Here is a 27,701-nt window from a genome sequence, read left to right on the forward strand (position 1 = left end):
CCACCACCTCAGTAATAATTTAAAACTTCAAATTAAAACAACAGCAGGATACTACCTTTAATCTATGAGACTAACAAAAACTGAAAAATTGATAATACAGTGCCAGCCAAAGGATAAGAAACAGCAACTCTCATAGCCCATAGATAGGAGAGCAACAAGCTCAACCTTTCTGGAGGGAAATTTGGCAGAAGCTATTGAAATTTAAAAGGCATGTATCTTTTGACCCAAATAGTCCACATCTAGTAATCTGGTGTACAGAAATACACTCAGATGTATGCAAAGCTCTTCAAAGCATCACTGTTCATAACACAGAAAACTGTATATAACAAACATTCATTAAGCACATTTTGATATTTGCACAGTTGAAAACCACGCCGTCATGCAATCATTAAAAGAAATGCAGGACGCCTATATGAAAAAAATGTCCTTAACATACTAAGTGAAAAAACACAAATTGCAAAACACTGTATATAGTGTGATCCCACTTGTATTTTTTAAAAAATATATGTGTAAGTAAATAGAAAATATCTGAAAGACCCACCAATCTATTAACAGTGGCTACCCTGGAAGAATGGACAGAAACAAGGAGATTCTTTTTCTTTTCACGTTGTACAATTCTGTACTATTTATTTTTACAGTAACCATGATTCAGTTTTATAAATATAAAACTATAAATATAAAGTAGTATAATAATAGTTTAGAGATGGATTCTAGAGACACCTACCCAAAATGCTTTTTCTCTCCCAAATCCAATCCACCCACCTCTTGTGAGCCGAGTGGCTGGCAGGGCTCACAAACAGGGCAGGTGAGGTTTGGGACTTGGACTACTGGGCAGTCTAGCAGGGGCTAGGAAAAGAAGCCAAAGAGCCCTGGGACAAAGGTGGGATAGCTTTGGCTCCTGGGAAGAGCTTATTCTCCAGAGAATCAGATTCCCACCCATCCATCCCTTACACTGCACAGGAAGAACTCCCACCCCCTCCCCCAAGCCCCAAAGGAGCAGAACAGGTGGGCCGAGGGCTGAGACAGCAAAGGTAGACTGGGAAACAAATGGCCTGCCTGTCGCACATCACTGCTCCGTCACTGATGGAACTGCCTCACAGCCATACTGGAGCCCAGATGAGCCCAGCACATAAAATAACACGGCCTGTGGGCAGCAAAGAAAATGGACAGAACTTATGTGGACGACATCCATGTGAACAGAACATAAAAGAGCACTTATAAAGACTGCTGTACAGCACACAAGTATAAAATTCTGATCTAAATATATGATTATTGAACTAAAAAATCTGTAAAGGTCAATAAATGAATCGAAGGCCAGGTGGTCGATTCAGCAAACCAATCGCATTAGGAAAGATTGATTAGAAAAACCATTTCAAGTGCAGAGCAAAGACACATAGCATAGGGCTTCCCTGGTGGTGCAGTGGTTGAGAGTCTGCCTACCAATGCAGGGGACACGGGTTCGAGCCCTGGTCTGGGAAGATCCCACATGCCATGGAGCAACTGGGCCCGTGAGCCACAGCTGCTGAGCCTGCGCGTCTGGAGCCTGTGCTCCGCAACAAGAGAGGCCGCGATAGTGAGAGGCCCGCGCACCGCGATGAAGAGTGGCCCCCGCTCGCCACAACTAGAGAAAGCCCTCACACGGAAACGAGGACCCAACACTGCCAAAAATAAATAAATAAAATAAATTAAAAAAAAAAATAGCTTGCCTTCAATTTAAAACAAAAAAAAGACACATAGCATAGATGGAAATCATGAAGGGAAAAAAAGAGAGATCTGAAGAACAGAGACAACCATACCTGATGTGACTAATCCAAAGTCCCAGACAGAGAAGAAGGAGCAAATGGAGAAGAGGAAACAAGTAAACAAATAATAGAGGAAAGACCCATGTTTTTAGAGAGGAGGGGTATCCTGAATCCCAGGAAGGATCAATGAGAAAAGACCCATGCATCTGGCCATTCTGAAAAGTGCCAGATCGCCAAGGGTAATGAAAATAAAACATCCTGGAATGTCCCAGACAGAAAGTACAAGTTACCAAAAAAAGAAAAGAAAAAGAATGAACCTGGCTTCAGTCTTCTCATCTGCAACACTAGAAACCAAACTGGAATAACCCCTACAGACTACTGAAAACAGGGACTTTACCCCAAGAATTCTGTACACCAACAAGCTCTCCCTCACTTCTCAGGTTAAAGAATGGCACCTAAGAAATGCATTTCACCCACATATCCCATTTGAGGAAAATACTCACAAAAGAACTCTAGCTAAACTGAATATGCATCAGAACAAAGACTTCAGCAAAAGAAGGGGGAAGAAAACAAGCAACCCAGTGTTGTACCATAAAAATATATATACATATACACACACACACACACACTCACACATGAAGACAGACTATATATACTCTCTATATAACTATAGATCTATAGTTATATATCCATACATAATGTATATAGATATAGATAGATAGATATGGTCCGTATATAGATATATAGAGTTATAGGTATGTATAACTACCTATATATAGTTAAATGGACTGGGAATGTGAAATAAGTGTTAAATAAGGATTCTTGAAGTAAAAAGAACATAATGGAAGGAAAAATCTAATTGTGTCCTAGAGAGAAAGTACTAAACAACAGCGACATCAAGAAGCGTGGAGTGTGTGGGAACAGCGTGGGGTAAACATTTCAGCGGACTCGTCCTAGTGAGCGGAGGAGGGGAGGAGAGGGGAGAAATGAAGGCTCTAAAGGTCTTTTCTCACCCGGGGGTGGTGGGAGCTAGAGAGTAGTGGTGTGGAAGACAGCTGGAAATTTATCTTCAAATCACAGAGCAATAAGGAGAAGAGACTGAAACAGTTTAGGGAAAGTAAGGAATAACTTTCAAGAAAAGATGAGAAACAGTGACTTAATCCAACTGCGAAACTAAAGAGAAAGAGGAAACTACAAAGTAAAATAAATAAAAACCAAAACATTTATCGTTGTGAGTTGCTTGGCCTGCAAGCGTTGGGTTTTGAACTTTGGTTGGTGTCATTTGGAACTTCTTTTTAAAATGAAATGGAAAAATAAAGTGTGTTCCTTTGTCTACTCAACATCAGCAAGTTCATATCTCTTAGTCCCCCTTTTCTGAAAGAGAGGTGAATCTGATTCTTGGATCTTCTCTTTTCAGGGGTTTGACTCCCAGTTTTTCCCAAAGCATGAACTCACATACCTCAGCTCACAGATCAGTGGAGAACAGTCAGGAAATTTGCATAAATCTGCATATCTGCCGGGAGTAGTGGCAGCAGCCAGCATTCACCGAGCGCTTACCAAGTGCTTAGCCTATCAGCACAGGGAGTTCTGCACCTATTAACTCGCTCAATTCTCGCATCATTGCAACGGAATAGGTGTTTTTATGAGACCTGTTTCTCCGGCAAGGAAACTCAGGCTTAACACTCATGAAGTAATCAGGGTCCCTCAGCTAGGAAGTGGCAGAAACAGGATTTAAAAGGTAACAGTCCGGCGGTCTGGTTTCAGATTCTAAGCTCATAGAGAAAAGGGGCATATGTTGGGCCTGTTTGGAGCAGGGCTCATGGACCCCATCCACTACCAAGAAGCAACTGGCAAAGTTGACACGGGCATCAGGCTGCCGAGGGCAACAGTCTCCAGGAGGGCAAAGTCCTGCCCTCTGTGCAGTTGTCAAAGGCAAAGGCAGAGGCAGCTGGATAAAATGCCACCCTAACACGGCGTCCTCTGCCTCCATGCCAGGCAAGGAAGTGGGCTTTGCCAAATCCAGAAGCCTGGAAAGAAGTGAGACCGTGCAGGATAGCATGTGGAGGAAGCTGGCCATCTGTCGGGAGGTTACGGAAGGAATCCTTCTGCCCAGGAGCTGGATGGTGTCACTACAACACTCCCCTTCCGCGTGCGTGGCAAGCACGTGCTTTGTGATAGTTCTCAGAGCGGGGGCATTAGGACTGCTTGGTTTTTTCTTTCTGTTTTTCAAGTCGTCTGAACTGCTCGTATATGTCCATCATTTTTAAAAGCTCATGATCAATATTTTTTTTTCTGTATTTGTCATCTTTTTTTTTTTTTTTAATCTCTATGGTTAGCTTTTTTTTTTTTTTTTATGACTGTGTTGGGTCTTCGTTTCTGTGCGAGGGCTTTCTCTAGTTGCGGCAAGTGGGGGCCACTCTTCATCGCGGTGCGCAGGCCTCTCACTATCGCGGCCTCTCTTGTTGCAGAGCACAGGCTCCAGACGCACAGGCTCAGCAGCTGTGGCTCACGGGCCTAGTTGCTCCGCGGCATGTGGGATCTTCCCAGACCAGGGCTCGAACCCGTGTCCCCTGCATTGGCAGGCAGATTCTCAACCACTGCGCCACCAGGGGAGCCCCATGATCAATATTTTTAAGGACCCCAAAGACTTCCTTGATACCCAAGAGGATCCTAGGTCTTGGACATATCTCATCAGTGTGTTACTGGTTATCTGATGATCTGGAACTTTTAGACTTTTACTCTGCGGAGAGTTCTCTTTGCCCAGAAACCTCAGACATGTGACAGGCAGAACTAGAGATTTCCATTGGTTTTCACCAGTGTAGGACTCTGTCTGCCTGGTCTAGAGGCATCCAACACAACTGCCAGCTCTGGAGGCCGAGGACTTTTATGTGGAGTTACAGACTGTTCAGTGTGGGCTCTAAGATGCACTTTTGAAAAAGGGGTGGCTCTTGCTTATAAATACTTCCTAGGTGGCTACATTTGACCTGTCAATAGAATTGGGGAGGACAGGCCTGCATCTCCACGCATGAATGACTCAGCTGCATAGAAGGGGGTGCTACCGGAGCCATGAGCCACCTTTTCTCTGTGCACCCAGCCAGCTTCACCAGGGGAGAACACCCTTCTCTAGCCCCTTTGGCTTGAGGGAATCTCAATCTGCCTCTCCACCCCATAGCACTTACAGCCATCTACTACATATATATATTCGTTTATACAGTGTTTCTGTATTTAAAATTTTATTTATTTTTCTGGCTGCGTTGGGTCTTCGTTGCTGCGCGTGGGCTTTCTCTAGTTGTGGTGAGCGGGGGGCTACTCTTCGTTGTGGTGCGCAGGCTTCTCATTGCGGTGGCCTCTCTTGTTGTGGAGCACGGGCTCTAGGCGTGTGGGCTTCGGTAGGTGCAACACACGGGCTCAGTAGTTGTGGCACATGGGCCCTAGAGCACGTGGGCTTCAGTAGTTATGGAGCGTGGGCTCAGCAGTTGTGGCTCGCGGACTCTAGAGCACAGGCTCAGTAGTTGCAGAGCACAGGCTTAGTTGCTCCGCAGCGTGTGGGATCTTCCCGGACCAGGGATCGAACCTGTGTCCCCTGCATTGGCAGGCGGATTCTCAACCACTGCGCCACCAGGGAAGTCCCTATACAGTGTTTCTATGTGCTACTTTAAACACCTTGTATAGGAACTCATTTAATCCTCGAAACAGCCCTACATCTCATTTTATCATTATCTTCATAATAATATCCCACATTATTATTACTCTCATTTCAGAAACGATGAACCTGGGGTACAGAGAGGCTGAGTAACTTGCCCAGGGTCACACTACTCTGAAGTGTCAGAGCTAGGATTTGAACCCTGACTGTGTGGGATCAACCATCATACACACTACTTCTTGCCTGACGGCTTACTATTGCCTAAGCTTCTTTCCTTTAGTTGTTGTGAGCTGTGACTTGGAATGGTTATTCTTCTTTTTTTTTTTTTCTTTTTATATGTTTACTAATGCTTAGTTTCAGTCTTTTTTTTTTTTTAATTTTATTTATTTATTTATTTATTTATGGCTGTGTTGGGTCTTCGTTTCTGTGCACGGGCTTTCTCTAGTTGCGGCAAATGGGGGCCACTCTTCATCGTAGTGTGCGGGCCTCTCACTATCGCGGCCTCTCTTGTCGCGGAGCACAGGCTCCAGATGCGCAGGCTCAGTAATTGTGGCTCACGGGCCCAGTTGCTCCGCGGCATGTGGGATCTTCCCAGACCAGGGCTCAAACCCGTGTCCCCTGCATTGGCAGGCAGATTCTCAGCCACTGCGCCACCAGGGAAGCCCTGGTTATTCTTCTTGTAATAACTTTTCATGTGTGGACGTCTCCCTAAGTGGACTTAAGTTGCTCAAGGGCTTAAGTTGGCTCTGCCACTCTGTGGAGCTCAGGAAACCCCACATCTGAAAATGACGGCGATGACATCTTACCTGCCAAGTTCACAGGGATATTGTGAGGCTCAAGTGAAGCAATGCATGTGAAATACATGCCACCCATAGCACTTGGCATGGTGGTACATACACAGTGGATGCTCAGTTCAGTCAACAAATATATATGCTCAAACACCTGGGGATACACAGAAGCCCGCAGGAGACAAAGCCCCTGTTCTCATGAACTCTACATTCTACTGGGGAAGAGAGAAACAAAAAAGCAGAGTTAACTCAGGGATTGTTTGGGTGGAAGTGAAGGTGACATGTAACCCCACTGTGATCCAGCGAGACCACAGCTACAGAACACTTGTAGAACTAGCCAGATGTCACAGACACGAAAGGAAGACACCAAGGAAAAAGGCGCAATGACTCAGTTCAGAATTGGTCTAGGTCAGTGGTTCTCACACCTGGCTGATCTCAGAATACCCTGAGGAACTGTTAAAAATACAGATTCTTGCTGCTCCGCCGCCCTCCCCCATCTCCAGCAGAACGGGAATCTGGGGTTGAGGACTGGGAATATGCATTCAAAACAGCTGCTAAAGGGGCTTCCCTGGTGGCGCAGTGGTTGAGAGTCTGCCTGCCAATGCAGGGGACACGGGTTCGAGCCCTGGTCTGGGAAGATCCCACATGCAGCGGAGCAACTAGGCCCGTGAGCCACAACTACTGAGCCTGCGCGTCTGGAGCCTGTGCTCCGCAACAAGAGAGGCCGCGATAGTGAGAGGCCCACGCACCGCGATGAAGAGTGGCCCCCACTTGCCACAACTAGAGAAAGCCCTCGCACAGAAACGAAGACCCAACACAGCCATAAATAAATAAATAAATAAATAAATAAATAAATAAATAATTTAAAAAGAAAAACAGCTGCTAAAGTAATTTTCAGCTTCACCACCATCCTAGGTAAGTCAGTTTCAGTAATATGATCTTAAAGGCCAGATTAAAGGTATGAAATTTGTCCAAAGGGCTTCTGTAGCTCATAAATCAATCTTCCAGTCATTTTAGGATCATTTTAAAAAATCCTAGCGCATTTGAAGAGAGATAGGCGATACTTTTTGTTGTGTTCATTTCTGGTTTTGTTTTCCCTTTATGGGGGGGGCAGCTTCAGTAACAACAAACTCCATGCCAATGACAAATCCTGAGAACAGAAGAGATTACCAAACCCTCCAGCCAAGTGTTTCTCAGAGGGTGGTCCTCCATGCCCTGCTCTGAATTGCCTAACAATGCCAACCACATTGGTAACATTCTTGTGCTTTTTAAAAAAAATTTCAGGTGAACAAATAAATAATTTTTTTACATATCATATAAATTCCCCACTTAAACCATTTAAAGTGTACAATTCAGTAGCATTTAGTACATTCACAATGTTCTGCAAACGTCAGGACTATGTAGTTCCAGAACAATTCATCACCCCAAAAGGAAACTCACTAAGTAGACTTTTCTCGTTCACCTTTCACCCAACTCCTGGCAACAACTAATCTGCTTTCTGTCTCAATGGATTTGCCTGTTCTTGATATTTCCTATAAATTGTATGATTATACAATGTAACCTTACGTGTCTGGCTAGCAATTCCACTCCTCAGTATACACCCCAAAGAATTGAAAACAAGTATTCAAACAAACACCTGTACCTGGATGTTCATTGCAGCACTATTCACAATAGCCAAAAGGTGGGGGGAAAAATCCAAATGTCCATCAACTGGTGAATGGAAAAACGAAATGTGGTATATCCATACAATGGAATATTATTCAGCCGTAGAAAAGAATGAAGTACTGATTTATACTACAACATAGATGAACCTCAAAAACATTATGCAAAGTGAAAGAAATCATCCACAAAAGACAACATAGTGTATGATTCCCCTTATAGTCACTGCCCTACACACTTTAACATATTACTCCATAGCCCAATATGCTGTTTCAATGTAGCAGTTTTCCAGACCAACAAAAATTCTAGAATGTCCCTTGGCAGTCCTGTTGTCTTCATCACCACAAAAACCCTGGATCTTCTACAACATAGTTGTACAGGGGAGTCAGGTATCATATTCAATGTAGAGTCATATTCAGATGGATAATACATGGATAAAACATAAAATAACTTCCTGAGCCCAGGTTGGGTAATGCTAGACTAAACAGGGGATGAGAAAGGAGGAAGGGATTTCAGAATCTTACTTAATCATTTTATAGCTCTGCAATTCATATTTTTTTCTTAACCAAAAGACGTCATATTTTATTTTGGATTATACTATCGCAGCTGGCAAGACACTTCCTAATCGTTTTTGTTCTGTATATATATGGAAGTTAAATGTATCTAATTTGGTTTCACGCAAAGAGACAAATGGAAACTCACAGTTTAAACTTTCTCTGTGGCGTCTTACTCTGATTAGCCTTAAACCGACAGGGAATTGGCAGTTTTTCAAAGTTTCCTTCTCCTTAAGATGCTAATAATAAGCCAGACAGGGTGGAAATCAGTGTCCCTGTAAATCTCTGCTTTTTCTTTTTCCTTGAGAAAGCTCATTCCAGGGCCATCTCGAAGGCTGCACTTTAATAAATGGATTTCAGCTCAGGAGACTACATGCCGGTTTCTTGGAGGCTGAAGGGGGTTCATTGCTTACCGCTTCCATCAGGCCCCTCACGGTGGGGGATTTCAACATCAAGGCGTCAAACACGTCGTCTGTCTCCTTCCTCACGTACAAAAGCACTGAAAGAGAAGGGGCGGGAAGCCGTGACTGTGGAGCCCACGCAGCTGCCCCAGGAGACTGCTTCCCACCAGTGGCTGTTACAGATGAACATTCTGTAACTTCTTCCTGTAACCCCCAACAGAAAAACGTAATTTCCAGCAGGCTGACCCTAAGGAAACCCCAAACCATGTTCTATTGGGTTAGCCGAAAAGTTCAAATGACCCGAACGAACTTTTTGGCCAGCCCAATATTTACATGCGTGCCGCTTTCACTGGATTTACAGACCTCTTCTTGGAAAATCATTGTCTTTGAAATAATGTGGTTGCTCCTCCTGCTGCAGAAGTCCCTGGAATGGGTTACAGGGGGCCTGGCAGCGGGTTGATGGGCTGCAGCGCCACCGTCTCCTGCTGGGCTTGCTGACAGGCACACCCGCATGCTGGGCTTACGGCTCACCCCCAGGGCTTGCCCAGAGAGGCAGCTCTCATTAACTGTGTATCTGTGGATAACGATCACTCCGCTAACGATAGCAGTAACCATTATCAGCATCCCAGAGCTTGTACAGACAAAGGCAACCAGCCACGGCAGCTCCCGGTGACTTTGAGAGAGCCACCCTGAGAAGTGGCTACAAAGGCAAAACAAATAACCGCACTAGTGATAATTACAGTCATTCTCTGTCCTGCAGAACTTTTAACAAACAATGGGCACCGTCACTGACCCTGACTCCTCGCGCTCCTCAAAGCCCAGCTCAGCGTAGGAGCTCCAGGCGAGGGGCTCAGGAACTCCACTGTCCTCTTCCAAAGAAAAGCCACTCCTGGGAGAACGAGTTCTCTATTGCTGGAAGCTTGCAGTGCCCTCATGTGTCCCTATGACTGAGATGTTTCAAAGGCCGTAACTTTGCATTTTGTCACAGCAATTCCTGATGGCAATTTTTGTGCAGACTTCACAACCTCAAAATATCTGAAAAAACACAAGCTTTGGACCAGCCAGCATGTACTAAATATGGATGTAAGCTACTATTACTTTGGCCTGTGTGATCCTTGATTTCCATATAACATTGCCCTCGTTCTAAAGGATGAGATATAAAAGGCATGCGGGAATGGAGCTCAAAACGCACTCGGATATTTTGACGGTGAGCCTGTGAAGTCGTAGAACCCTTTATAGGTTTAAATATTACTACTGTAATTACCACTACTCAGGTATTTACACTCTTTGAATTCTGAAATGCTCATTACTCATTCACAATTATGATAATATTCCTTAACTAGATCCAGGCCTAAAAATAAAACTAATAATTATATTAGTGAAGATGGAGTGCTTACTATGTACTGGGCACTTGAGTTTACTGTTTTACATGCATTAACTCATCAAGCCTCCCTCTGTGACGTGGGTACTCTTGTCACCCCATTTTACGAGTGAGGACTCCAAGGTGCAGAGGACCTTCCCAAGGTCACATGACTCGATGTGGCTGAGGGGGGCTACACGGGGATGCTCTCGACCATTATGCAAATCCCATTTCAACAGATAGGAAAAAAAAAATTCTCAGTAACAAAAACCTCAAGGCTGTGCAGATGGTGGACGTACGGTAACCTGACTCATTAAAAGTCCAGTGCTGTAAGCGGAAGGTCTCTGGAAGCTCCTGGTGTTGGCTACAGCAGGATGTGGGGAGAAAAGCCACCACCCCGCCTTTCCCCTTACTCCCAGGAGGGACAATGAGTCAGCACAGCATCGAGATGCTGAGCAAGACACTGACAAGTCCGTGCTTCGTTTCTTATCCTCTTGGTGAAGTGGAACAAGATCCCTGACTGAGAGAAAATGAGAAAGTTGTGATGTCACAGAAAACAGTTTCCCTTACTTGTACCGTGATTAATCATTTGCGTCTATTGAAGGATTCTCAGCTGCTGGTGCTTAGGAGAGGGTATTGTCAAACACAGCACGAGTTTCTTTTTAACCTTATATCTCGCCGCTGGATGAGTCAGTATATTCACTACATTTCCCTCAAGGTAAAGGAAAGAATCAGTGCCCAGGAAGAATAAATGTTTGCTTAGGGTGTTTAAAAAGATAAGGTTTAAAGCAAAGGAGGAGACTGTGGACTTCCTGTGTCAATAGAAGCACCCCCAGGCCAGCACGGAACCACAGGGACATGGGCCGGGCCGGGGGCTCTTCTCAGTGCAACGCCCCCACCACCATTCCTAATTGGAGCAACACCGGGAAGGGCCTCAGCGGGAACGGTACCTCGCTTCATCCCTTCTTCCTTCATCTGCTTAGAAGGTGCTGGACCAAACTCCTCTTCCATGGGCCTGAACATCCGTTTCACAAGGACACTGCTGCTAGAAAAGATGAGGGGAAAGTGTTAATTAAGGAAGGCACGCGGGGTGCCAACAAAAAGGTGTATGGATGTGCCAGTCCCTATCTTTTCCCTTTGTTTACGCCATCCCTTATCACAACTGGATCCACGCACCAACCTCCTGCCTCCCCCTCACAGGTCCCAAGTCTGCATGTGGGGCAGAACATACTTGCCAATATCTTTCATGCATGGCCCTGAGACATCCTCCTTGCTGCTGAACATGGGTCCACCGAGGTGAGACCTCTGGGTTTTACGCATTCCGTTCTGCACCTAACCCCCCTTCCTGCTCAGAAGACCAGGGCTGGGGATGCGGGCCTGAGCCCTGTGTTTGTGTGGTCTGCAAGTTACACAGCCCATCCCACCTAGCTAGGGCCTGGGTGTCCTGCACTTTCTCGCCAGCCCCGAGGGCACAGCGTGACCTCTGGAAATGGCACGGGCCTGCCTCGCTGGTTCTAAGTTATGAGGCTGCCCTCAGTTCCTGCTGTTCCACAACTCCATCAGCTTGGAGCAGAGGAGACTGCAGTGGCCGAGGTTCCCTAGACCCGGCCCTTCCTTCCTCGTGGGAGAGGGTTTCGGTCCCCCTTCCTGAGGGCCCACGGGTCCCCAGCTGGCCAGTTCTGGTGGCTGTGCATTTCCTCCCAAAGTCTCTGTCTTTCTGGGCACTCTAGGGAAGGGAGGGCTGTTCCAGAGGAAGGAAGTTAGAAGAACAGATTGTCACTGAAGAGAAGTCATTGCCGCTGAGTGTCCCCTCAAACTCATATGCTGAAACCCTAACCCCCAGGAGGATGGTATTCAGAGGTCCGGGCACTGAGAGGTAATTAGGCCCTGAGGGTGGAGCCTCCATGATGGGAGTGTCTTTGTAAGAAAGGGACACTCTCTCTCTTTCTGCCATGTGAGGACACAGCAAGAGGATGGTGATCTGCAGGCCGGAAAAGGGTCCTCACCAGACACCGACCATACCGGCACCCTGATCTCAGACTTCCAGCCTCCAGAACTTTGAAAAATACATTTCTGTTATTTAAGCCACCCAGTTTATGGTATTCTGTTATAGCAACCCAAACTGACTAAAACACTGAGAAAATGCCCCTGCATGGAGTCTTACGGTCCTTTAAGCCCTCAAGAGAGCAGGTGTAGGTTTTTAGAAAACTTTAATCTCTCTGGGGATTCCTGGAACCAGGCACATGAAGCAATGCCAGATAGGCAGTTCAGCAGAATTGTTAAGACATGAGATCTGGGTCCAGACTACGTTGGTTTAAACCCCTGCTTTGCAGACTCACAGACATAGAAAACAAACTTATGGTTACCAAAGGGGAAAGGGGGGGAGGGATAAATTAGGAGCTTGGGATTGAAATATACGCACTACTCTATATAATATAGATAACCAAAAAGAACCTACTGTATAGCACAAAGAACCATACTCAATATCTTATTGTAACAACCCATTGTAATAACCCATAACCTATAATGGAAAAGAATCTGAAAAATTATATGTATAACTGAATCACTTTGCTGTATACCTGAAACTAACACAACACAGTAAACCAACTATATTTCAATTAAAACTAAACCCCTGCTTTGCAATCTACTAGCTACAGAAACATGGACAAATTCTTCAACTGCCCTGAGCCTCAGTCTCCTTGTCTTTAGAAGGAGGCTGTTGAGAGAATTAAATGAATTCAACATAATGTAAATTCAAACTCACAAAGTTGCCTGATACATTGTAAGTACTGTAGAAGTGTTAGTTAGAGATGATGATGGTCATGATGATCATGATAATTAAAGGTGGAGAGATTTGAGGAAGAGAGATATGGGGAAGAGTACATAAGGCAGACAATTTGAAAGAGCTCAAAGTTTCCATTTACTATCAGATAGCAAACAGTCCAAACTACCACTTTGGCCCAATTTAAGGGCTAAAGTTGGAAAAGCTTCCTGCATCAGAGACTGACGTTATATCAATCCCAAGCTTCCAAGATAATATAAAACCCTGCTCCAAAGCCAAATCCCTGTTGGCCTCATTGTCATTAAGAAGTTCTTTTTATCAATTCTCAAGTGGAGCTAATGGTGGGGTCCAGTGGTAGAAAGAACACATGGTATAAAACTGTGGACAGTCCAAAAAGTACTTCTATTAATTCTAATAGTTTAAACTATTAAACCACCAAGTCTTTAAATTACCATCTTCTACTCCAGGTGGTCCAAAATTATGTTTATGAGCCCTTAATAAGACCACGTTTAACAAAGCACTTTTCATCTCCTTGGTCAATTAAGTCTCATGGACACCCTGTGAGCCAGCAGGTCAAGGGCCAATCTTATCCCTATTTCGGTGACGACCAAACTAAGGCTCAGGGTGTTCTGTGTCTTATGCAGGGCAACGCAGCTAAAAAAGTGAAACAGGCTGTTGAGAGAACCCAGCTCTGAGGAACAACCTCATGATAAAGTACTCGATCAATCTGAGATGATGATGAGTGAGGGTATGAGAAACGATATTCAGAGTCAGCATTCTATTTTATTCCATAGTAAGTCAAACTATGGAAATAGCCAGAAGAAAAACTCAAACTCAAGTCCCAGCTGAAGGTGGTAATAAGTTTTTAGAGCGCTGTTCCCTCTATCTTTCCCTCACTTTTCTTTAAAACCATAAAAGCGGGTCATATTATTCTGTCATGTCTTGGAGCTGGACTGACCACGACCCTGGGAGCCAAAGATTAAAAAATCTATTGACATTGCTGTCAATGACCAGTAGGTTAATAATGGGTAAATAGCCTGAAACATCACCAGACACTCTTTCATGCTGTGTTAGGGTTCCTAAACTAGGGATTTTCTTTCTCTCGTCAAGAAAGATTTATTTACATTTTTCCAGGTCTGTTGACTTTTGACAGCACCCCATTCTGAGCATGACAAACTTTGCCATTAAAATAACATCTTGGATAAACCACATTTCTCTTGGGAGTTCAGAAATGTTTTTTCACACTTTCAAATCTATAAACCCAGTAGGAGTCAATAAGCTTGTGTGGTCTGAATTCAATGGTTTCATTTCTTTTCAAAGCAAGGCGAGAAAAGAAGGGCAGCAATGACTGCCCAATTGATAGAAAGAGTAAGGATTTCAGGTCTCCTGATGTCCTGTTCAATTACACTGGCTTGTACCACAAAAGGACAAGAACAAGGAGAAGGTGCTTTCTCTGACACCAATCTCCGTCCCGTGGGCACAACGTGTTAACATGTGGAAGGACTCCAGGTCCAGCAACATATGAAATCATTGCTTTGTGAGGTCAATCTCAGGGAAAGCAAGTCCCTGAGGTGTAAACAAAGGGTGGCTAAGTTTCATCAGAAGAAAAACTGGGAAGGTGTTTGGATCTGAAGCCTGTCTCTGAACATACTTGGCAATGTTGAGCCCTACCTGTCAGGCTGAACCACTCTAGGCATCAGTACCTAGGTGACGAGGTATCAAAATAAAGCACGGAAAGGAGTTGCAGGCACCATGGAGACATAGTTTGTCTAGTTCACAACTCTGCTTATGGCCTCTGTAGGCTGATGACCACGTCTACCCTAAATAAATTAACGTCCCTACCCTTTGTTAGCCTCAGAAAAGAGGAGGTGCTCTTATGTTCAAGCCCTCACAAAGTCTTTCACATTATGGAGTAGAATCTCCATTAGTTTATTTTCAACAATAAATCACTCTGGGGAAGAACCTATCATCCCCAAGTGACTTTAATCAGTGCTAGTTCAGGGTCTTGATAGAATTCATCTGACACACTCAGTAAACACAAACCAAAATCAACAAACAAACCCCACATATGTTTAGTAACAATTATGGTAGTTAAGAGCTTACAATTGAAAGTAGTAAATAACTAGGTCAGTAGGCCCCAGAAGGATCATTTTAAGAGGAAATACAGATATTTCTGTTTCTGGCTAAGATGTTGTATCTTGTGGCAAACCAAGCAATGTTCCAGCCAAGAACAATGTAAGTAACTGTAAACATATATATATATATATTTAATCTTATTGAAGGTATTGGACACTACTGTTGAGTCAGCCAGAGCCTGAGAGCTGAGATCTCAGAGGAGAAAACTGCGAGAGGCGAGCTGATAGTCAGTGGGCCACTTTCCTCTTGAAGCATTTGCCATTTTTCAGCTGGGAGTAGAGGATGGTGATCTCAGCAGAGGCACATACTTAAGAGCAAAGAAGTCTGCACAGCTTTTGGCAATCTTATGGTGTTAGAGAAACAGAAATTGGTGTTTAGGGCTGCAAAGGTATTCAGGACTAATAGGAAAACTTCCAGAGAGTAGAGAAGCACAGAGAAGTAAGCCAGACACTGCAGTATTCCTTCCCAGGTATTTACCAAGTTTTTAAGCTGCACAGGATAAGAGAGTAAGAAGTTAAGCAGAAAGCCCTTGAAACTCATAGAGGAGGCTTGGGTAGTCTCCCCATGCTAAGGAGACAAAAATTGAACTTCAAGCTCCATGAAGGAAAAAGACCCATAGAAAGTCCCTCAAAGGTACAATCTAGGAGTTAGGATGAATTAGAGGTCATCTGAGGTTAAAATAAACTGCAACCCAGCTTTGGGTCAGTTCTGTCCCTGACTCAGTTATGGTGATCTGTTAACTCAGGCTAGATACCAGAGGATAGGGAAAACCTTCATAAGGAAAAATATGGTCATCCAGGGCCTCCATAATTTTTATGTATATTGTTCATCATTCAATGATTATCAAATATTAAATAGGACCAAGGGAAAAACATACAATAGAAACAGACCCAGATAACATACTTATAGCACAGTTATTATTATGTTCATGAAAATAAATGACAAGACATTTAGAACTGAAATTTATTAAAATAAACCAATTAAGTGGAAGTCCTAGAACTAAAAAGTGCAGTAATTGAAATTAATAACTCAATAGATGGGTTTAGTATATTGGACCTAGCAGAAGAGAGGATTTGAGAGTTAGGTCAATAGAAAATATCCAGGCTGGAGCATGGTGAGTAAAGAAGATGGACATTTTAGAAAAGAACATAAAAAACACAGGGACAGAATAAAAAATTCTAATACACATTTAGAGTCTCAAAGGAGTGGGGAGAGAACAGGGAAGAGCACTATTTGAAGAGATAACAGCCAAGAATGTTCCAAAACTGATCAAAGACATCAACCCACAGATTCAATGAGTGGTATAAAATACCAAGCAGGGGGAAAAAGAAAGTACAAAGAAAACCCACACCTAGAAGCATCATAAAAAATTTGAAAACCTGAGAGAAAGAGAAAAATTTTAAAGCAGTCTTTTCCAAATGAAAGAAAAAAGAAAGGGAGGAAGGAAGGAAGGATGGAAGGAAGGAAGGAAAGAAGGAAGGGAAGAAAGAAAAGATTACATTTTAAAGAGCAACAATAAGACAGCTGACTTCTCAACAAAAAATGATGGAAACCAAAACTGAAAGAAAGTAACTGCCAACCTGGAATTTGATACCTAACAGAAATACCCTAGAAAAATGTTTACAAAATAAAAACATTTACAACAAATAAACAAATATGAGAGAATTCTTTGCCAAAAGTTCCACAACAAAAGAATTATTAAACAGAATTCTTCTGGCAATAGGAAAAGGATCCCATGTATAACTGAATCACTTTGCTATACACCAGGAACTAACACAACATTGTAAATCAACTACACTTCAATTAAAAAAAAAAAAATAGGAAAAGGATCCCAAAGAGAAACAGAGAAATAAAGGAAGGAATGAAGAGCAACAAAGAGGGCAAATGTAGGTTAAATTTATAAAAGGAGGCAAAGCTTAGTTCTAAGAGTCTTTAGTTCAGATCTTCTAATTTGAAGAATGGCTAACTAGTATACAAGCAAGAATAACTGGTACTAATATAAGAAACTGATAAAAATCTGCTACTCTGAGGGATGGTAAACATGATTTTCTTTTCCTTAAATATTTTCTAAAAATCTTCCTTGTATATCTGATGCAGATTTGAGTATTACTGGGTGGATTTTTTAACTGCAATATCTAACAGTAAAAATAAAAATACATCAATTGAAAAGGGGGTGGGCCTGGAAATTCCCCAGTGGTCCAGTGGTTAAAACTCGGTGCTTTCACTGCCGTGGGCCTGGGTTCGATCCCTGGTCAGGGAACTAAGATCCCACGTGCTAAGCAGTGTGGCCAAAAAAAAAAAAAAAAAAAAGAAAGAAAAGGGGGTGGGCTTCTTACAACTGCATGTGGATCAATAATTATCTTGAAATAAAAGGTTTGATTAAAAACAGACACGAGGATGCCCAAATTTGCCAAGAATCCCTGTGCCCCAAATGCAGTGCAGAAGCCACAGAGCTGCTAGACTTGAGGGGACCTCACTATAGGCTGGAACGGGGGGCACCTCTGTGGGGACCAGTGTGGACAGAGGATCAAGGCAAGAATGGTTTTCCAGGAACTAGAGGTCAGATAGAGATGGATACCAGATCCCCAGAAATAATGGAAATAGAATTTCTCATCATGCATGATATTTGCATATCAATTTAAATACTATTTCAGGGAGTGTAAGACCCTTCCCTCTTCCCCATAAGAGCCATTCATGAATCCCTGGTTAAGGGCTCAGCTCTACAGAAAATTCTTTTCGTCTGGTTTTTCTTTCCATTTTTCTTCATCTTCCTCTCTTCCATTTCTCAATGAAGTATCATTTATTTAGTGCCTGAAAAGGAACCTTGGCAATAATAATAGCTCTGTTTTTTGGAAAGCATCTTCCATGTGTCAGGGCATTTTACATATTAATGCTTCTAATAATTCTAGCAGGTAGGTATTAATATTTGCTATTTTTAGATGAGGGAACTGAGGCCCCAAAAGGTTGTTATCTTAAGTTACACAGCTTGTAAGACCAATGCAAGACTCAAATCATGGCTGACTGGCTCTAGAGCAGTGGTTCTCAAACATTGCCGTGCATTAGAATCACCTGGGGACTTTAAAAAGGTCTCCATGCCTGAGCTGCACCCATCTGCCAATGAAATCAAAATCCCTGGAGACGGTCCCTGTATGTGAGTATTTTTCTTAACTCCCCAGCTTGATTCTGATATGCAGCGAGAGACCTGCTGCTCAGAGATGGTGTCCAAAAGCCTCTGTATCTGTTGTAGCCCCTGCCTAGGAAACAAGCCTGCATGGGGTCTGTGATCCCCAAATTCAGCACCAGAAGTCACCCCAAATACTTATCACTAGACAGGAGCAAACAGGTGTTCCTCTTCTTGTTTAGTTTAGGTACTTAGCTGATGATGGCTCCCCATCCCACCTCATCTGAATCTTCTCTAGTTTCTCTCTTTAATTGCGCTCAGGTTTGCTGGCACTTCAGGCCAAAAAGCTCTCCTCCTCATGAACAAGTCCGTGTCTGGCCGCCACTCTGGCTTTGGAGTAGTTGGGAGGGGGCCCTGGTGCACCTGGGCAGGCTGTGCCCTCCAGCTGGTGGCTGCGTGAATGACGCTCTGCAACACTCAGTTAGATGCTTTAATACTAACTGATTTATGCCTGGCAGGGAGAGGGAAGAACTGGCCAGACAGTCCTGATCTGAGGAAGGCTAAGCGAACGCCCGGGAAGGTGGTTCTCCCCAGGGCTCGGTGAACTGACCCCCTCCGCCAGGTACACTCGCCTAGGCTTGTCACAACCTGGGTCCGAAAATCCAAACGGTGTGCCTTTGTCAAGGCCAGAGAGCCGTCACGATGAGGGCCTGTCTCTGGATGATTCCTTGGCAGCCACAGATCAAGAATTACGAGGGTTAGGTGATAGGGCGTGACGGCTAAAGGCAGGCGATGGGAGTGCAGCTAGACCCAGGTTCAAATCCTGCCTCTATCACGCACCAGCTGTGCGGCTTAGAACAAGTTTCCTGATCTTTTGAAGTTTCAGTTTCCTCATTATAAAGTGGAAGTAAGTATAGCATCTTCCCCGTGGGAATTTTGGAAGAATCCAATAAAATAATCCACATAAAGCACTTAAGACAGTGCCTAGCCAAGGTATCCAGTGAATGTTGATTACCACTTTTACATGTAACAGTAGCCAAGTACCTACTATGTGTTAACACTGGGCTCCAAGGCCGCCCGTATTACTCAATCGAACTCTAATTAGAAGATGGTTAAGAGTAAGAGCCTTGGGCCTCAGGCCTCATGATTCTGCAATAAAAGAGGGGAATTGTTACAGAGAGGCCAGACCAAAAGAGGTAAAAGCAGGTCAATTAGTCACCTAAATGTCGCCGACTCGCAAGGAAGGACAGTTAGGCTGAGGCAGATTCACAAGCGCACATGCAGGAGCATTTACGTCCCAGGCGTTTCTTATTCGTAACACTCAATTTTCTCACAAGAGATCTTACAGACCGTCTTATACAAAATCCTCATTTTACGATGGAGGACCCCAAAGCCCAGGGGTCAGGGAGGCGGCCCCAGGCTTCACACTGGTGAGCGGCAGCCCGTGGGTATCTAATTATGTATTTAGAAAATGTGGAACTCAGAATTTAGAGGTCAGATCCTGGACAAGGCTCTGTTCCTAACCAACTAGGGAATTATTAGGCTCTTTTGAGATTCTCTATCCTTGAGAGGGTGGCACACTTTTTCTGTAAAGTAAATATTTAGGCTTTCCAGGCTAGACGGACGGTCTCTGCTGCAACTACAGCAGCGTCTCTGTACTCAGCTCTGCTGTGGTAGCACCAAGACAGCCAGAGACAAGACACAAAGGCATTAATGCGGCTGTAGTCCAATTAAGCTTCATTTATGGGCACTTGAATCTCATAATTTTCAAGTGTCATGCAATATTCTTCTTCTTTGGGATTTTTTCAACCATTTAAAAATGTTTGCAGACAGTACAAAAGGTACTGGGCCTTGATTTGGCCCTTAGGCTATAGTTCGCTGAGCTCTGCTCTAGGAAATGAGCTCAAGAATATCTGCTCCACTTACTTCACTTTGAAATGTTTTACAAGTAAATATGTTAATTGCATAGGGAAGAATAGGGAAGCCCTGGTTTGACTATAGTTTGAAAAACCAGTGATCTAGAGAGTTTAGTTATACACATGTAATTAATGCAAACCAAGACTTTAGCTGTATATAAGTAATGTTATGTAGATGAAAAATGAACATAGTTCTAGATTGCTTTAAGAGAAAAACAGCATCCAGGTCATAAGAAGAAATTATCCCAATATAATCTCCAACTCATGTGGCTCAGAACATGTGTATTTCTGAGAGCCAGCTTTAAGGAGACTATTAACAAATCTGGTGGTACCCCCTGGAGGGGGAATTAAGATGTTGAGAGGTCAAACGATGTTTGAATGAGGAGGAAAGGTTGAGACTTAGCCAGAGAGCAGAAATAGAGCTAATGGGTCAAAAGAAGATAGACGTCAGTTCAACAGACAAACTTCCTGGAGCTGGAACTGTCCAACAGTATCATGAGCTATCTCATACAGTGAGAATATTCAGAATATTCCCATCACTGGGAACATGCAAGTAGAAGCTGGCTGACCACCTATCAAGGATGCAGTATATTGTGCTACATGGCCTAGAAGACAGGGTCAGCTAAATGACCTTGAAGATTCCTTTCTGGCTCTAAAGTTCTAGGAGTCTATACAATGAGTTAATGAATAGAAAAGCACTATGCAGAGACTTGATGTGCAAGACACTGGGAGCCTTCAGTGCCCCTTTGTGAACCCTGTCCTCCCTACAGTCCTAAGACAGCGACAAGGTTCTCAGCCTGCCCAGCTCCCATCCAAACCAGTCTCACCACTAGCCCACGCAGCTCACTCCCCAGAGTGAGGGCTTCAGGAGGCACGTGGGAGGGGCCCAGGTAGCACTAAAAGTAGGACAGGCTGTGTCCTCGGCTCCTGCCTCAAGCTCAGCTTGATCTTGTGTTGGGGCCAAAGATTTCAGTAATTGGATTATCAGGGAAAGGGTGGAATCCAAGAGATGTATCACTTCAAAACAACAGCTAGTTCTTCAAAGGCAGATCATAGGAAGGAGAGGGGGGTAAAGAGAAACCTAGAAGGAGAATGGTATTCCCCAGCCCTCGTCCAGACAATCCCCAGAGTCAAGCCTTTCCTAGCTCTGAGTCTGGAGGCTAAGCAGACATTCTCACTCCCTGCCCCATTACCCTGTGCTTGGAAACCCATTTCTACTGACATGAACTGACTTTGGGTGCTTAAGTGAAAAGACCGAGTGTCTTACCCTTCTCGTTCATCATCCGTGTTGTAATACACCTGTGGAACAAAACAATAGGCTTACTGTAGGTTGGACACAAGAAATGGCAATATATTACATGATGCACAGACTTTCCTAAGGCATTACACTGTCTCAGAAAAGACAAAAGACAAATCTGTTTAGTGACGCTGCACATGTGTGTCTGAGGAAATACAAATTTAACCTCTTCACAGTCTCCCTAGGGTTAATTCTTAGATTTTAATGAACTAAAATTGGAAATCAGATTACCTATAGCCCTGAGCCAAATCTTGCTTTTGACATTAAGGAAATATTTTAGCAAGATCTAAAAATCATGGTTTACAAAGGCCTTGGAGCAGGGCCTGTGAGTAACCAATCCCGTCCAGTCCACAGGAGAGCCGACTCCAGACAGAGTGCTTTGGAGAAGGGAGGGGAACAAGAAGTCCCCACGGCAGTAACCCCAGCCCTCTGTTTTTTCCCCAAAGGGACCTGGGTTACCCTGGCATCCCACGACCACAAAAATCTAGGAGTCAACTACCCTCAGGCCAGGAAAGGTCATTTAGCTCTAGGAGGTGTTCTGGCCAGAAGGAAAAGAGACTTCTTTCGGTGGTCAGCATGGCAGCAGGCAGAATCAGATTTAAAGACATTATGAAGCATCCTTATTACTTTATGCAACTCTGGAAATCCAGAGCGGATCTGCTATGTATGTTAAGTCCTCTTCATCCAATTATTTATGACAATTAACTGTGGGCCTTTTGTGAGCTTTAACTATGTGCTGCAGGACCATTTCCGTTTGGGTGAAGAATGATACTCAAATTAGTATCCAACATTCACACATGAACTTCAGAAGTCACCTCTGGTTCTGGTCCATTTCTTCACTGTCCCTGCTGCAGCCACCTGGGAGAGAAACAGCTGTGTCTAGACTGACACTCTCCGTGGAAACTCTCTCAAAGGCTCGTGGCAGTTCCTGGGAAGCTGCCAAACCCAAACTTAGTTACATAACAAAGCCGGTTACCAGGAACCCTTTGGGAATGAGTCATTCTAGTCATCAGCTCGGATTTCCACAGGGAACTTTTTCCTCTTAAACTTTTTAATGTCTGTGGTTGTATTGTATACTTTGTTTCTTCTTAAGCAGAGAACAATGAAGGTAAGACATTTCCTCCCCACACCCCAACTTTCAGTGTGGCATCAGAGCCCTGGGATGTGCTAGTAATGGGACTGTCTATTTAGATGCATAGAGAGTGACCCACATAAGCAAGGGAGCCTGAGCCATAGCACTGGACACACATCTGGATTCGGGGGGAAAGTTCCTGATGTTGGCTTGTCTTTTGCTGGTTTCTTTAAACGTGGCATAATACATCCACCCTGCTGCACCACCCTGGTAGGGTAATGCACAGCTCTCTGCAAAGGTGACTGGTGACCCAAAGCTGGAAGCAGCCGTCTCTTAAGTGCCCTCCTGGCCTCCTGAGCAGCCTCTGCTGCACCGTCCCTATCACCTCCTTGCACTGTCATTTCTCCTCCTCGCATGTGATGACCCACTGTTTCTTCCTGGTTGGCTGTAGGGCTCATTGCACGAATGTAATTTTTAGACAGTGTTTCTCAAACTTTAGAGTGCATAAAAACTATCTGGAGAACTTCTCATAAATGCAAATTCCCAGAGTCCCCCTTCAGAGATTTTAATTTGAAAGGCCTGGAATGGAACTTGGGAACCTGCATTCTTATCGAGAACGCCTATGATCTGGGGGGTAGAGGGTTTACAAGCCACAAGTGGGGAGATGGTTCTTGAGGGTGTGAGGGAGGAATGATGTCCTCCCTGTGATCAGGTGCCTTGAGGAAGGCTCATACCCGCCAAGTACATGTTATCCAGTGGGCTGATGCCTTTGCATCCCACAATTTCTCCCAAGCTCCCCTTGTCACTTCTTTTTAAAGGCATTCCCGACAAAAGCCACAGTGCGTAGCAGGACTTTAGTGTGAGGAGAGGGAGATGGAAGATCTCCACAGTGCCTGCACGTTGGGTTCATGCCCTCATATGAGGTTTTGAGAACCGTCTGGTGAATGTACCAGCCCACAAGTGAATCAGTGAGATAATGAGGGAGCAAGGGACACGTGGGCTGAGAGTGAAAATCCTGCTCCCCAGGCCACGTCTTTGGTGCCTTCAGCATGGCTCGGAGTGCTCACCGACCATGAAAGCTAAACAGCTGCTTGCTCCGCAGTTGTGCAGGGCTGCCACGTGGCTGATTTTACCAGGCTCACGCCTGCAGTGGTTACCACGGGCCTTCCTCCCCTACCCGCCCCTGCTCCCTTATGGTAAAACTGGCCCAGCTTTTGATCTGCCACAGCTAGCTCTCATTTTGCCTGTCAAAGTCAGCCAAGCCCTGTCCCATGCCCACGTCTCACACCACGGCACTGCCCTCTTCCCTCCTGCCTCTGGACCCATCTCCCAAGGCTCCCAGCTTTTCTAAGAAAAGGCAGCCTTTAAAGTTCCAGCCAGCTACACAGTAGGCGCTCCCTTCCTTCGGCCAAGCAAGTTGATCAACCACAGGACATTCACGCATTGTTCTAGAGCACAAAAGAGTGTGTTCCTTTGTTGCCTGGACCCCAGGCAAGCTCCCTAACTGAGCCCCTTAACTCTGACGCCAAGGCCACAGGGGAAGCCTGAGGCTCTTCAAGAACAGCCCCAGACAGCAGGACTTAACTTCGCAATGCCCCAGGGGACGCTGATTGGGCTGCTTTGCAAATTGGTGCAACCAACCAACGGTAAAGGCTACACTTTCCTTCTGATTCAGCCACAGGCTAGGAGTCCAGCTCAGGACACGGAGGGAGCAAGTGAGGCCAGAGGACTGACAGTCACGAGCAGTCAGACTTGGTCACTTTTCCTCTTAGGATTCATTTACAGCTTTGTGTATTTCAGAGAAATCTTGCCAAGAGAACAGGTCAGGCTGTCAGTTTTGACACGGGGCTGAAGCCAGAATCACAACACTAAACAATAAGAGCAATTTAACTCAATTTTCCCCTCTCTCCTGGAAGGTGTGAACACCTAGCTTCAAAAAATCCCATGTATTTACAAAGACTGTAAATACACAAATCACCATCATGTTCTTGGGAATTAAAAAATACGAATAAAAATAGGTGCTGGCTCTCATAGCTTAATAAATCATAATATTCTTCCTTTCTTCTTTGTGTCCTTTTCCTATCAAACAAGTAAGACAAGATGGGAATGCTAAATTTCAGTGGAATGCACTCCAAGAAAAAACTATGGGTATTTTGTTGCCATGTTGTGTCAAAAACAGCAACTTTTAAAAAAAGCCCTGGTTGTACAACTGCTTTGTCTCATACACAAAATATTCTCCAGAAAGAGAAAGTTAAGCCGATAATGATTTCTGCTCCTAGACTAAGGTCAATTCTAATGAGTGTCTGAACACTTAGAATGGAAGAAAAACTGGAATGTGTCATTAGGCACCTATTTCTCAACAGACCTTTCCTCAGAGGACTCTGAGTTTAAAAGAAAACTAATCAATACAAGAGTCACTAAACCCAACTGGTTTGGTGAAAGACAATTCTGGCTAACGCTGGGGAAGTAATTATCTCACACAATTTTAATTCATAACATAAAATAAATAATACTAAAGACAATACAAAAAATCATCCATCTCATAGCCCTACTCATCAAGTATTACAATTTGTCTTGTTCAAATTCAGGTATATATTTGGAATCACAGTATAGACACAAATGGCTATTGTACTTTTTTCCCCACTGAACATTATCATATTGAGTTCCTACGTTGCTACATAGTTTTCATAATTATAATTTTAGTGGCTGCATAACATTTCATCAACTTGAGCTACCATAATGAGTTAATTATTGCATCTATATATTATAATATTATTTCTATAATTTCACTTATAGATATACCTAGAAGACAGGAACTTTTTTAAAAAGGCTTGTCTACAATCTCATTTTTCTCTTGGTGTGAAATTATTTACCTATTCAATGGAAACTGTTAATTTACTAAGGGAAAAATTGTTGATAGAGTTTTATTTAATCAAAGAATTTTTCCTCTTGGAAGTTATGGGTACAGTTCAATTTCCCACCATTAGATGGCGCTCCATCGCATCAGGTGGATCCCACATGACAAAACTAACAAAACAAAACTTTTCTTACAGGTTATCAGCCTTCTTACTTTCTTCCTCTTTCATTGCTTTGTCAACACTTCGGGATTATCAGCTCACTCTCACCTTCCCCTTAGAAAGTTAGTTTCCTCTCCTGAGACATTCCTTTCTATAAAATTCCATTTTCTGTAGGGAACAGCTGACTTTTTGTTGAATTCATGGGTTTTATTTTTAAGATCAACAGTGCCTGAAGTGATGCTGTCTTAAGGCTCTACCAGCCCAGTGAATGGATGGCAGGCGGATGTTAGCAGGGAGGCCATACCTGTCCTGTCCTCTGCAGGTTTGCAAAGTGAACATCGGGTATGAAGAGGACGGGCTGGGAGTGCAGATCAGGCATTGTCTTGAAGTAGGTGATGTCACTCTTCTTCTGTAACGGTATCGCCGCCAACTTCCCATCAGAGGCTGGACACGATCACAAAACCCATAAGTGAGAGGGTGGTGAATGACTAAGAACTCTCACCTGTAAGATCTAATCTTAGCTAAAGTTCATGATTGTCTCCTGTGAAGCTTCCCAAACGCCATAGATGTGAACACACTTTAAAAGCCTCCCCTCTCCCATCACCAAACCAGCAGAAAGAGTGTGGACTTGGCGTGAGCGCTCCTGAGGGGGAGCTCCGGTCCCCTCTTGCCCTCCTGTCCCTCTCTGCGCCCTAGATTCCTTGTCTGGAGAAGGAGGATGTTGGTCTCCTTGACATTAGAAAATCCCTCCTAGTTCAAACATTGTGATCATGTGACTCTATTTACTTTTAACAGGGAGAGTTCACCCCTTCTCCACTGCTAGGGAAAAGCAAGCCATCCCTTGCATGTCCATATTTTACCTGCAACCCGCTTCTTTTCACCCATTCCCCAGTGGACCTGGCCCGGACAAAGCCTACCCCTTCACAACCACACTCACAGTTGTTGCATTGGGTTTGGGAGGTCTGGCCTTTCCCCTTCTTCCTGTTCTGCTTCCTCTCTTCGTCTCGGATTTTTCTTTCTGCTCCCTGACAGGGAAAAACAAATGCAGACAACGCCAGGCATGTTACCAGAGCAACTGTCTGCACACAAGCCACAGGGATAAAAAACAAAACGTGGGGAGCAGAGCCAGGCAGCCCCGTTTCCATCCTCCGGCGAGGTCAGGCCTCCACTCTGAAGGCTGAGACTGCTCCTTAGTTTACACTCCATTGTTGACCTCCAAGGGATCCCACTCTTCCCAGAGTTCCCCCTGTTCCCTCTCGCAGTGAAGCCGGTTAGTAATTTTACTGATTATAATAAAATGTTGTAGGAGGAAGCATCAGCTCGTTAACATCATTCCTGGGCACGGAGTGGGGGGGCATTAAAGTTGAGTGCGAATTCCCTATAAAATTTTTCCTTTGCTCGTTGGTATGGGACTATAAAAAATCATTACAGTAGGGGAAATGAGGGAGGGCATAAGTAAACTACACAGGATTTAAGATCATTTTGTACATACAAGTATGATTTGGGGTTTTGTCTTAATATGTTCATATGCTCTTGGAGATGGTGCTCATTTGACCAAATAGAAAAGAGGCTGGTCTATTTGCCTCCTTTTTGCTCCTCTGTTCCTTGTATTTTGACTTTTTCATTGGCTTCTCTTGCCAAATCCATCTGACTTAACCAGTTGACCGTCACCTTATGTCTCTTGCCTTCTTGGCCTTCCATGATTCTTTGAATATCTTCTCTTTCTGGTCAGCTTTGCTAACTCATTTTCCTCTTCTCACTCCCCAAATACAGACATTCCAACACAGTTTCCTTTTCTTTTCTCTCTCTCCATTCTTATGACAGAAGAATTCATCTACACCCATATTTCCATGATGCTCTAGACAGGTGACAGCCGGATAGACACTCCCAGCCTAGACTCCTCCCCTAGATTTCAGATCTGCATTTACTGGTCCTGGAATAGTAAAGTAAGGACTGGCCAGCAACCTCTACCCCTAGAAACTGCCCCCAAGTTATCACACACAAAAGAGATAGATTTGAGAGTATACAATTTACTCCTTCTGTTAAACACACACACAAATCGATTAAAAAGCAAAGGACGAGGGGACTTCCCTGGTGGTGTAGTGGTTAGGAATCCGCCTGCCAATGCAGGGGACATGGGTTCAAGCCCTGGTCTGGGAAGATCCCACATGCCGCGAGCAAATAAGCCCATGCACCACAACTACTGAGCCTGT

General features: G+C 44.1%; 1 protein-coding gene across 4 annotated transcripts in view; it reads right to left on the reverse strand.

Annotated features, from left to right (window-relative positions):
* GRHL2 (grainyhead like transcription factor 2) overlaps positions 1–27,701 on the reverse strand; it is a 173,426-nt gene that overhangs the window by 11,676 nt on the left and 134,049 nt on the right. For 3 of the 4 annotated variants that reach the window (XR_005017027.1, XM_036830296.1, XM_036830298.1), the window contains exons 10-14: positions 26,426–26,513; positions 25,793–25,932; positions 21,370–21,401; positions 11,098–11,192; positions 8,800–8,885 (exon numbers count right to left, since the gene is read on the reverse strand). Coding sequence is in view for 3 of the 4 variants with exons in the window: in XM_036830296.1 (XP_036686191.1) it covers positions 8,800–8,885; positions 11,098–11,192; positions 21,370–21,401; positions 25,793–25,932; positions 26,426–26,513 (441 nt within the window). In the remaining variant the exon portion in view is untranslated. The remainder of the gene's footprint in view (positions 1–8,799; positions 8,886–11,097; positions 11,193–21,369; positions 21,402–25,792; positions 25,933–26,425; positions 26,514–27,701) is intronic. The other variant, XM_036830297.1, reaches the window with a different exon arrangement.

The sequence above is a fragment of the Balaenoptera musculus genome, chromosome 17, assembly GCF_009873245.2.
Source record: "Balaenoptera musculus isolate JJ_BM4_2016_0621 chromosome 17, mBalMus1.pri.v3, whole genome shotgun sequence".
Taxonomy (NCBI): domain Eukaryota; kingdom Metazoa; phylum Chordata; class Mammalia; order Artiodactyla; family Balaenopteridae; genus Balaenoptera; species Balaenoptera musculus.